This window comes from Onychomys torridus, unplaced genomic scaffold, assembly GCF_903995425.1.
Source record: "Onychomys torridus unplaced genomic scaffold, mOncTor1.1, whole genome shotgun sequence".
Classification (NCBI taxonomy): domain Eukaryota; kingdom Metazoa; phylum Chordata; class Mammalia; order Rodentia; family Cricetidae; genus Onychomys; species Onychomys torridus.
The window spans coordinates 9,472-21,142 of NW_023413110.1; the positions used below are offsets into that span (position 1 = coordinate 9,472).

The 11,671-nt window shown below is 43.5% G+C and overlaps 1 protein-coding gene and 1 pseudogene across 1 annotated transcript; both read left to right on the forward strand.

Moving 5' to 3' along the window:
- Window positions 1-2,138: 2,138 nt before the first annotated feature.
- On the forward strand, window positions 2,139-4,664 carry LOC118576139 (serum amyloid A-3 protein-like). Its single transcript, XM_036176509.1, has 3 exons — window positions 2,139-2,204; window positions 4,035-4,173; window positions 4,526-4,664. Exons 2-3 carry the CDS (start codon window positions 4,046-4,048, stop codon window positions 4,662-4,664), a joined length of 267 nt encoding a protein of 88 aa, XP_036032402.1. The 5' UTR covers window positions 2,139-2,204; window positions 4,035-4,045.
- Window positions 4,665-9,099: 4,435 nt separating this feature from the next.
- LOC118576140 lies at window positions 9,100-10,021 on the forward strand (annotated as a pseudogene).
- Window positions 10,022-11,671: the final 1,650 nt, after the last annotated feature.

The following is an 11,671-nucleotide window of genomic DNA, read 5'->3' on the forward strand; positions in this document are numbered from 1 at the left end:
TTTTATATGCAGTCTTCTGTGAAGCCCCTCCCCAAGCAGGTCCACAACCAGGGGCTGTGGGAGGTTGTAGCTGCTGCCCAATGCCTTCTGTAAGAACAATGTGAGCCAAGCTAGCCAGACAACAGGGCATTAAAGAATCCCTTTCCCAAGGGATGGAAGTCCTGTAAGGAGTACTCAAATGTGGCTTGGCAGTTTCTTGGCTAAGAACCAAGAGCCTAAAGTCATCTGACAGAGTTCCCCATGACAGCTCTCATGTCACAGTGCATAAAACAACTAAAACAAAGGACAAACCTAGTGCCCACCCTGGCCTGACCTGCTTCATCCTGCATCACTTTTACCTACATCCTCCACACTGCCATACCACCCCCTGGTTTGTAGTCCAACAAAGAGATCTTCACTTCCATTCTCATCGGCTGTTATTCCTGCTGCCTGTCTATTAGTAACCGTCTTCTAGCTTACCGTTTGTCTACACCAGCTTGTTTCTCCATTGAAATATTAACATTTCTCTTCTAGTAACAAACAATTTCAGACAAAAAACCCTGAGCTATTTTTTTCTTGGTGGGCTCTTTTGGCCTTACAACTGTCCTCAGGCTTCCAGCCCAGGGTATCTTAGAACAGAGGAACAAATGTGCTGTCCTCATCATATCCACCATCTTGTTGCTATCTATACCCCTTCCTTCTCTAGGGAAGTCAGCGTATTTAATTTTTTCTGTTGAATAAAGGGGTGGGGATAGAAAATGAATTGTAGTCCCCTGATTGCCTGAATGGATTTTCTTTACAAGATAAATGCATGTAGCAAATCCTAGCGTTGCTTTTCTAGCTCCAATAGCTGTTTCCTGGTGCTACCTCCCAGCATTCCTGTGTTGCGCTCTGCCACTTTCTGCCTGAACCCACTGTTAGCATAATTTCCCAGCCAGTGTGTCTTCCTCATGCATACTTATGATGTGTTATTTCTTCATGACTTTGAAACAAATTCATGTTCCTAGTTTATCACACTATTTGAACATAATCTGTTCTCTTATCTTCCATAGTTACTGCTCATGAATAAATACACTTGAGTCTGGAGATGTTTGTCCTCAGTGTTGAGTTTACCTATGTAGATGCTAAAAGTCAGTTTCTGCCTTCCTTTCTCCTGTTTCCTAGGCCCAGCTTAATTCTGAACTATGCTTTGAAAGGACATTAGTTCAGCTGTGGATTTGCCAAGCACCTCCATGATTCATTCCATATTCAGATTTCTTTTTCCAATATTAATATCCCTCCCTTAGAAATTGGCACTACATGATTGAATGGAAAGTACTCATTGTGATTATTCCCAGTCAGGACGAGGAAGACTCTGAAAATCCTAACTTGCCACATTCCTGAAAATGGCCAGATTGTGCAATCTGGGAAAAGCAGACCTGTGTGAAGAGAAATCTTTATGATCTGAATGATAATTACGGCCAAGTGGGATTATGCAAGATGACCCAGGGGACTTTGCTCCACTAGTCCAGTGACAGTATATATAGACATCCCAGCCACATCTCCTGGACAAGTGACACAAGCCACTCACCAGGGGTCTCAGCAGGAACCGACAGCCAGGGTGAGCTGTCAGAACTTTCCAACATTTGCCGAGTCTTTTCCCTGCCAGCATTCGCTTGTGTTTTCCTGCTCTGTCTCTTGCCTGAATCTACCAGATGGATTAGAATTCACTGGAGGTGGTACTTTTATCATGGAGATCTGTTGTATGCTTCTGTGTGAATACAGGGGAGAGTGGAGTCAGCCTTCTACAGATGGACTGCAGAGGTCTACAATGGTTATAAAGCCCCTACAGGCCTCTCTGGAAACTTCCTATACAGTTGAGTTTTGACTGGCAAAATTGGAATGTGGTGTGGTTTATGCTAGTGGTCCATTTGCAAACTCTGAGACAGTTGGAGTTTAATGAAACGTGGAAATGGGGAGCTAGACAGCGCCCTGGAATCCACTTATATCATCAATCTCTACAAGTGTGTGGGTTTATGCATGAAATCCAGTGGGATTGGTTATTGGCATGCAAGGACAGCTCAACATTACAGAAACATCTGCATCTCCAAGAAATGGCATAACCATCCTTGTGTTTTCCTGGCCCTACAGCAGGATGAAGCCATCCATTGCTGTCATTTTTTTGCTTCTTGGTTCTGGGAGTTGACACCAAAGATGGTTAGAGTTCATTAAAGAGGCTGGTCAAGGTAAGAGCAATGAAATGGGGACAGGTTATATTTGTGAGTTACAATATTTACCAAAGCAGGGAACACATAAGGGATAATGTGCTTGTGAAGTCTCCATGAATAGACAAGCAGCGTTGCTCTTCCGATGTAGTTCTGAACTCTTCTGGTCAGTGTTTACCTTTTTCTGTGAGGATCTCAAGCCTGAGATCACGTAATGTTTGTACAGCAGCTTTCCCACAGGAATGTAGAAACAATCTGTATTTCAAAGTTGTAGATTCACCAACAGAAGAGGGTATCTGCTGCCCCCTTGTGGAAGCTCACGTCTATGTCTGTTGACTGTAAATTGAAGTACATTCCAAGGGTAGAGTGTTTCAGGCTAGGCACAGGAGAACCAGTGCGGTCCCCAGTCCACAGTGACAGCAGCCAAAGCTAACTGAACTTTTCACATAATGAAAAGACATTTTCCAATATGTATGGAAATGAATTAGTTTTTAAATTAATATTGTGGTGTAGTGCCATGTCTATCTTTTAAGGAAACTGAGGCAAAAACGTATAATAAGCTATCTAACAACAACAAAAACCTCCAGAAGAACACAGGTTGACCCGCTCCTCATAATCCACAACACAGCTCCCAAGACAGAGGGAGGACTTCATGAGCACACACTCACTGTTGACCTGAGAAGCAGCAGGTCATGGGTTGGGGAAGGCAGCTGTCTGTGAAGGATGCTCCAGATCCTCTGCCACCCTCAGAAGACAGTGGCTTGCTTACCTGGAGTAGAGATGTTCTGGGGCTGAGACATGAACAAGAAACTGTCACCAAGGGAAATACATCCCGCCAGCCACAGCACAATAAAAATTAAATGAACCTAGATATTGGGCTCTCCCTTTTCTCCTAACTTGTCACTTTTGAAGACATTTCCCATTTAATGTTAGCTGGATCTGTCCTTCAGTGCACAGCTCACCACAGCTGTCCTTAGTTTACACCTTTTGCTGTTGTGGCACCTTCCTGAGAAGCAGAGAAATGACATGATAATAAATTGAGCATCTTCCATGAACATCCCACGTGCATTTTCTCAGTTTTTCTGCATAACTACCAAGGTGGTTATTACTCCTCCCTGTTCTTGGAGAGGATGTAGACATTTCAATCCTAGTGTGCCCTTTGCCACCTAGAGTCTCTTATCATCCAGCTTGTTTCTGTCTGTATCAGAGAACTCACTGTTGTCTCCACTGATGGAGAGCTGAGAACTGCTCAGGTTCCAATAGATCCTGGACATTCTGTGGGGTCAGAGCAGAACTGCACCCACTCTGCCTGGAGAACAGTTTCTCCCACTGCCTGTGCTAGGAGAGAGCTGTGGCTGCAGTAGTGATTGTAGCACTTGGGAGGCTGAGGCAGAAGGATTCTGAGTTTCAGGCTGTCCAGGGTTATATAGAGATGCATGCTCGCTCTAAAGGAAGAGAACATGAGAGAAAGGGAAGAAATGGAAGAAGAAGAGAGGGGAGTGGAGGAAAGGACAAGGACTCACTCCATAGACAGAAGTTTCCCTGGGCCATTTCAGAGAGAGCTTCATCATCATTCGATGAAACATCCCATAGAGAGCATCTCTGCTCTGTATGCTTTTGGAGCAGCCAAAGACCAACAGCAACAGAGTAAAGACAGGAATCCCTCAGAATAAAACTCACTCCAAAAGTACTTCTCCTTGCAAGGCATGGGAAAGTAAGAACTATTCTTTTCAAGCCAGCAACATTTCTGCTGTTTGTGAAAGGCTGAAGTCATTGGGATGAGTTGGACGGAAGTTTTAACCCTATCTTTGCCTAAATATATTCTTCCTCATCATTCTTCTAACTCTCCAGGGACTAGAGACATGTGGCAGGCTTACTCTGACATGAAGGAGGCCAACTGGAAACACTCAGACAAATACTTCCATGCTAGAGGGAACTATGATGCTGCCCTAAGGGGACCAGAAGGAGCCTGGGCTGCTAAAGTGATCAGGTAACAGAGGTCTTGGTGAGCAGAGCCTGACTGCTCTGGACAGTCAGGAGGGGCTCTCCTCTGCATCCTGTGCACACTGCCCATTAACTGTCTTCTTTTCTGTGCATAGCACTGGGAGTGGTTGGCAATGATGCATGATACCCTACCCTCTCTCTCCTGGTGCTGCTCATCCAGCAGGAGAGTGACTTCCTGGACTGAGCAGACATTTACTCAGGTGGCATCAGTACCATACTCTTCTTCCCTGTGTTCCTGGGCTCCTCTTACTGCCATCTCTTGAAGAAGGGAGTCCAGAGGGTGGGGCGATTGCTATCAGCTTGGTTATGGGTCTTCTTCTTGTCTGTTTTGATTACAGTGATGCCAGCGAGGATATTCGGAGGTTCACAGGACATAGAGCAGAGGACTCAAGAGCTGACCAGTTTGTCAATGAATGGGGTCAGAGTGGTAGAGACCCCAACTACTTCCGACCCGCTGGCCTGCCTAGTAAATACTGAGTTTTCTCTTCATGTTGTTCCCAGTCATGCAGACCCCAAGGAAAGAAGCAACTACTGACTTGAATTAGTTCCTAAACTCTGGATCCCTAAGCACCCCAAAATGTTGAATAAATACTTGTGAAATGTAACTTGTCACTGTCATTTGAAAGAGCAAAGGGTAGTCATATTGAGGATTGTGGGCCATGGGAATGACCAAGAAACACCACTGTTTTTTTTTTAAAGAAATATATGAAAAGATAGGAGTTGTAGTATAACTGTATATGTCTATACTTGGACAAAAACATGTATTATGCATCCCAGTCAAACACAGGCAGAAAGCCCTGTGTACTATTTGGTTATGAAGTTAAAAACTAGATAAAAACCAAAGCATTCTGGGTTGAGGATATAGCCTAATAACAGAGTGATTGCCTAGCATGTGTGAGGCCCTTCCTTCTAATCCTATGTCCTTCCTATAAAAAAAATCAATAAATTCTTGCTTATCAAAATATAACTCACAAAGACTGAAGATGAAATCAAAGCTATCCTGTAACTGTTTTAATAGAATTGACGCTTCCCACAAATAAAGCCTCAGATCTAGATGTTTCTATAGATATTATTAACCCCTCAAAATGGCAAGTCACTCCTATTTTGTAAAATTAATTCTAGAGAGAAGATGACACTTTCTGCAATATGTCTCTGGGATAGAAAATCTTTGGCACCCCTCTCCCCACCAACCTGTAAGAAATTACTGAAATGCAAAAGTATGCCGACCTATGTGCTGTGGATATCACTCTGTGTAAATAAAATGCTGATTGGCCAGTAACAAGGCAGGAAGTATAGGTGAAAGAAGCAGAGAAGAGAATTCTGGGAACAGGAAGGGGAGGCAGAGAGATTGCAAGCCACCACCATGAGAATCGAGATGTAAGGTACTGGTAAGCCATGAGCCATGTGGCAAAGTATAGATTAATAGAAATGGGCTAAATATAAGAGTAAAAGCTAGACAATGGTAGGCCTGTGCTAATGGCCAAGCAGTTTAAATAATATGAATGTCTATGTGTTTATTTTATAAGTGGGTTGTTGGACTAATAGGGCTTGGTGGGGGCTGGAGAGAAGCTCTCCAACTACAAATGGCACCCAACGTGGGGCAAGAGTTTCCACCTAAAACCTGACAAAAAAAGATTCTAAAACAGAACTAAAAACAGTTTTCTACTTGTCTCTCTCAAGTTAGTGGCAGCCTGCCAGTTTGAGCTACTATGGCGGGTTCCTGGCGTGTGCATCTGACCTGCAGTGTGGCAGGAATGAGGAGTCTACAAGAGGCACTTTACTCTGCTGCAGGGTGGATTTAGCCTTTGCTAGTTAAAAAAAAAAAAAAAAAAAAAAAAAGGTCTCTGGGCTATGCGCTGCTTTGGTAGAACTGCTTCTGATAGTTGATGGTACACATGGCTCCAGACCCAGAGCTGGCAGTAAACTGTACCACCACCATGTTGGGAAGCTGAGGTGGGCGGAGCCAGCAGCCACAGTGGTGTTTCAGTCTTACAAAGATGGATATTACACAGAGAATCTGGTTTATGTTGTCATTGGGATTTTTAACTACAAAAAAAGATTTGATCGTAAAAGCTGTTGAGTTAAACAAATATGTAAATTTTAAAGGTACCTTTACTTCAAAATTTGGATATAAGGATATGTTGCTTTGGAAAAGAGTCTCTGCTTTTGTTTCCACAGAAAGCCAGAGGCTGTGGATTTGTTCCAGATTAAGATACATCAGGTTTGATCAGCCAAGACCACCTAAAATGTCTCTGATGACACCATGGCTCAGATGACCGGACATCCAGAATGGTTTCAAGGCAACTGGCTCAGAAGTTTACCCTCATGGACTACTCCATAATCCTAAAATTTTCTTTATGTCCCCACAAGATACAGCGCCCCCCTCCAGCAGGAAGTAGTAAAACACCTATGCCCAAATTCCCAACTGGCTTTGGAGATGAAATTGGCTCACTTCTTTTCTAAACCCAAACACATTGTTAAAAGAAAAGGTTAAGAGTTTTTTATGTCCCAAATCAGAAGAGCCCTCTAGTATGGGACAGAGAAAAACCACGAGATGTCTGTGGGAATAATGTTGTGACTTTCCTATCAAGGTCTCCAACCTGCATTACGTGTTTAAGAGCTCTAGTTGTTCTTCCAAAGGACCTGAGTTCAATTTCTGGCAACCACACGGTGGCCTCACAACCATCTGTGATGAGGTCTGGCAGCCTCTTCTGGCCTGCAGGCATACTTGCCAGTATACATTCAGGCAAAACAATGTAAGCATAATAAATAAATCTTTAAAAAAGAATTTCATAGCAGAAGACAGTTGAAATATGAAAAGCTGATTAACATCAGATATTCATAATAAATGGATTGCCTTTTGAACAGACATTGGTCAGTCAAAGTTCAGCTTTAATACACAGCTGAATCTCTATAACATATTCTTGTGGCTTGCCAACAAGAAGGGGCAGGCAGAAGTGAGAGGAAAGAAAAGGAAAAAAAGTCATACCCATGACAATTTCATAAGATGGCTCTGTGTCCTCTGGGCCTAACAGGTATTTTAGCTGATACCACATATGTGTATGTGACATGTGGTGTGTGTGGAGGATGAGTGTGTGGTGTATTGGGTGTGAGTGTGTGTGTGGTATATGGTGTGTGTGGTGGATGAGTGTGTGGTGTATTTGGGGTGAGTGTGTTTGTGACATGTGGTGTGTGTGGTGGAGGAGTGTGGTGTATTGGGGGGGGTGAGTGTGTGTGTGGTATGTGGTGTATGGTGTGTGTGTGTGTGTGTGTTTGTGTGTGTGGTGTATGGTGTGTGTGTGTGTGTGAGAGTGTGTGTGTGTGTGTGTGTGGTGGACTTTTCATATGCCAACACCCCCCACATTGCTTCGTCCCTGGAGCTTTCTCTGCAGCTCCCTGACACAGTGCTGTGGCTGCACCAGCTTGGTTTTTGCCTCCTCTTTGGCCCTGTGCTACTCTAATCCATATACACCAGAGGGCTTTGCCATGGGCTTTATCAGGTTCTTTCTGAAGATCAGTTGGAATGATATATGGAGTACATCTATTGGAGGAATGATTAACTGAGCTAATTGTATGGATGCAAGTGTGAGTGTGTGTGTGTGTGTGTGTGTGTGTGTGTGTGTGTGTGTGTGTGTGTGTTCTCTGTTGTTTTCTTTCCAATGTGCTAGAAATTGAACCTAGGGAGGCAGGGACTCAACTGCCAGCCTATGAAAGTGGTTTGCAAAATGCCAACTTCAATACAGTTGCTAGTTATAGCAAATCATTAAGAAGGTTGGGTCTATCTTTAAACTAGCTGTGTGACTTGTGTTATTTAAGCTGGCTATGCCCCAAGTTGCCAGGGGTGTAGTAATTAAAGTTTAAGAATCCAGTGGAATTAAAAAATAAAAAATTGAGTACAGTGGTCACCTGGTAGCCCAGAGTCACCTTGACAGGAAGAGGAGCTGTCAATCAAGGCTTTCAGCAATTACCTAGTGTCAGAGCAGGAGGTGACATACACTCATTATAAATGTTGACATAGACAAACTGATTTTCAAGAAGACCTAGACAGAGTGCTATGGGGAATTAGGATTTAGTTTTGTGGATCTGCTATGCTGCAGGTGAGATTCCCTCCTAACGTAGAGTAGGGATTAGGAAAGAGCAAGAAGAAATAGCTTTGAAATATTTTTTGGGCAGGGGAATATTTTTTAATCAACTGAAAGGAATGGACAAGTAGTACCAGTGTTTGGTGTGTCAGTTCAGGAACAAGCTGGAGTTTCCATCAGCTACCTGAGATATCCTTTTCCTGAATGCCTAGTGAGATTGTTGTCAGAGGATTAAGTGCCTGGAAGGAGGCACAGGATGTTTGGGACTAGCTGGTCCCCCACAGAAAGGACAGGCAACCACCTGTGAGTGGATCACAGGAAGGGGGCCATGGATAAGCCAGCTGACCTTGGAACCAGGCAGAATCTATAGATCTCATCTCTAAAGAAAGCTGAAGAGGCAGAGGTCTAGAATCTACCCTGTTTTGGGCTGGTACCTGAGGACAAATGGAGGTCTCCAGTTATAAGTGATGTTCCGTCCTGGCTGACCCTTAAGCTGACCTTTCTATGGTCAAGGGCCTGCAATTGGGATAGTCAGTGTGTTTTTGAGCTAGAAAGTCCCAGGGCAGAAACTTCAAGCAATGGGGAGAAGAAAATGAAGAACTGAGTCAGCCAGGTGGTGTGCACTTGAGGGGGTTGAAAGGGGAGCTTGCCCTGAGTCTGGGAGTTAAAGTCTGTGTGGGCAACATATCAAGCCACTCTCTTTAAAAAATTGGAACTTGGGATGTTGACTCTCAAGTGGATGATTAAGAGTTCAAAGCTAACCTGAACTACATACCCTGCTTAAAAACAAATAGAATAAAGCAGAAGACTTCATAACAGCCAGTGTTCTGATTGCTCACAAGATAATGGCCAGCTCCTCGGCCATGAACCAAGCCACAGTCTCTGTCCTCTGGAGCATGGGGGTAAATCTGACACCCCACAACAAAGAGACAGTGTGCTACAGTGATGTGCTCTTTGTGGCTGTGAAGTCACATATCCGTTCATCCTGAAGAAGTTGGTGCTGACATTGAGGTCAGGCACATCATGGTGTTCTCTGTGGCAGATGCCATCATCAACTCCATTGAAAAGAGGCTGACAGCTTCCAAAGTCATCCACTGTGTGGCTGACACCCCAGTTGCTGGGCAGAAGGGGGTTACTGTGTAAGCCACATGCAGTCATGCTCAGGTGGAGGATGGCCAGCTCAGAGAGTGGCTCATGGGGAGTGTGAGCTTCTGGAAGAAGTGGAGGGAGACTTGACCAATGCTGTCACAGGGCTCAGTGGCAGTGGCTGTCAAGCCCTGGATGCTCTGGCTGATGGTGGTGTGAAAATGGAGTTGTCAGTGTGCCTGAGAGTCTGTCTTGGGGCCCAGTCCCTCTTGGTGTCAGTCAAGATGCTACTAGACTCAGAACAGTATCCTTGGAAGCTCAAGGATAGTGTCTGCTCTCCTGGTGGGGCCAGCATCCATGCCTTGTGTGTGCTGGAAAGTGGGGGCTTTTTGTTCCCTGCTTACCAGTTCTGTGGAGGACTCCTGCATCTGCACATGGGAGCTGCAGACCATGGCTGATCAGGAAATCCTCTCCTCTGCTGCCTTCAAAAAGATTTTACTGGACAATGTGAAACTGGGCCCCTCTGCTGGGACCTCTCTTTCTCTTCTTCTGCCTATGTTGAGGCCTGCAGCCTGGCCTCAGCAAGCAAATATATATATTCGAATAAAATCTAGTTCATACTTCAGCAAAGGAGTGAGTGTGGGATGCAAAAACTCCTGGGACTAGGCCACTGAAGCAAGGAAGGGACCAACAGGAGACCAGAGTTGGAGGAGGCAGCTAGTAACAGAGGACACAGCTGCCCAGACAGAAAGGGACTTCCTGAGCCAATGTGACCCAGGGAAGGCTATGGTTTGGTATCTGAGCCCCAATTTCCAAGACTGCAGAATCTTCAGGAAGTGTGTAAAGGGAGTATCCTCAGGCTATACATCCAGGCTGGAGCTGGTCACTGCTCATAGGTGTAGTTGGAGAGCTTCTCTCCAGGCCCTGCCAAGCCCTATTAGTCCAACAACCCACTTATAAAATAAACACATAGACATTCATATTATTTAAACTGCTTGGCCATTAGCACAGGCCTACCACTGTCTAGCTTTTACTCTTATATTTAGCCCATTTCTATTAATCTGTACTTTGCCACATGGCTCATGGCTTACCAGTACCTTATATCTTGCTTCTCATGGCAGTGGCTTGCAATCTCTCTGCATCCCCTTCCTGTTCCCAGAATTCTCTTCTCTGCTTCTCCCTTCTATACTTCCTGCTTGGCTACTGGCCCATCAGCATTTTATTTACACAGAGTGATATCCACAGCACTTTCCCTTTTTTTTTTAAAGGAAGGTTTTAACTTTTACATAGTAAAATTACATATAACAAAATAATTATCAAGCAAGAATTACAGTTACAATATTAAAGAAGATATCCTATCTATCTTATATTTGTGAGTCCATGGTTTTATATCTAACTTATCTTTTATCATAATTGAGGAAATTATAACTATCTAGTCTTTAACCACATCAAAGACCTCAGAAGGATATAATATTACCTGAGAACCAGGAGAAGGATGCAAGCAACTTTCGGGAGTCTTGTAAGGTAGACAGAGACAGCTGGGAGCCTGGATAGTCAACTAATATTCCTTTGTAAAGTTGGGGCATTTGTCTTCAGCCCACAGGGCTAAAGTCTCTAGGTCACTTCTCTCAGTGTCCTGTAGAATGTCTGGCAGTTTCCTCTGTGAAGCAGGAACCTGAAGGAGCATTTTGTCAAGCAAAGTTTAGTGGTCATCTTTCTATGGGTCCTGCACATCCAGTCGATCAAGCAGTCCAGGAAAGAGCAGTTTCTTGCCCAAATGGCTATTTTTGCCAAAGTGAAGATAAACTCCATATGAAGTGTCTTTAATGCCCATCCTCCTCTCTGAAGTAAATTGGTGCTGCCAGGAGGAGACATGTCTCACTGTCTAAAAAGTCTAAATTTTAAAAATATTTTAAATGCCATATTCTATAGACCTTTGAAGTGTTTGAAGATTACCTGTCTATCTGAAATATCTCTGTGTATACCTAGAAGACTTAACTAACATGGCTACAAGTATGATTATCATAGATGACCAATTATTAATCTATTTTTAATTATCTATTACAATTTTAAATGAGCTATACAAACATAATACCTTAAACACGAGTAGAAATATGCACACAGTATAACAAAATTAACTTTAAGTTTGTAGCAATAGACTAAAATCTACACCAATATAAAACATTTTAAACAAGTTGTTGTTCTTTAGACGTAAGTTCCTTAATCTACCCTTTTATCCTGTTATATCTAAATCATATCCCCTTTTCTTCTTTAGAAAGAGATTGCATTTATAATCAACCTGTATTAAATAAAATA

Excerpts from the sequence above, each read along its gene's own strand:
- LOC118576139 (XM_036176509.1), top strand. The coding sequence starts at position 4,046 with ATGTGGCAGGCTTACTCTGACATGAAGGAGGCCAACTGGAAACACTCA. Across the intron at positions 4,174-4,525 it reads TGGGCTGCTAAAGTGATCAG|TGATGCCAGCGAGGATATTC; the intron begins GTAACAGAGGTC and ends TTTTGATTACAG.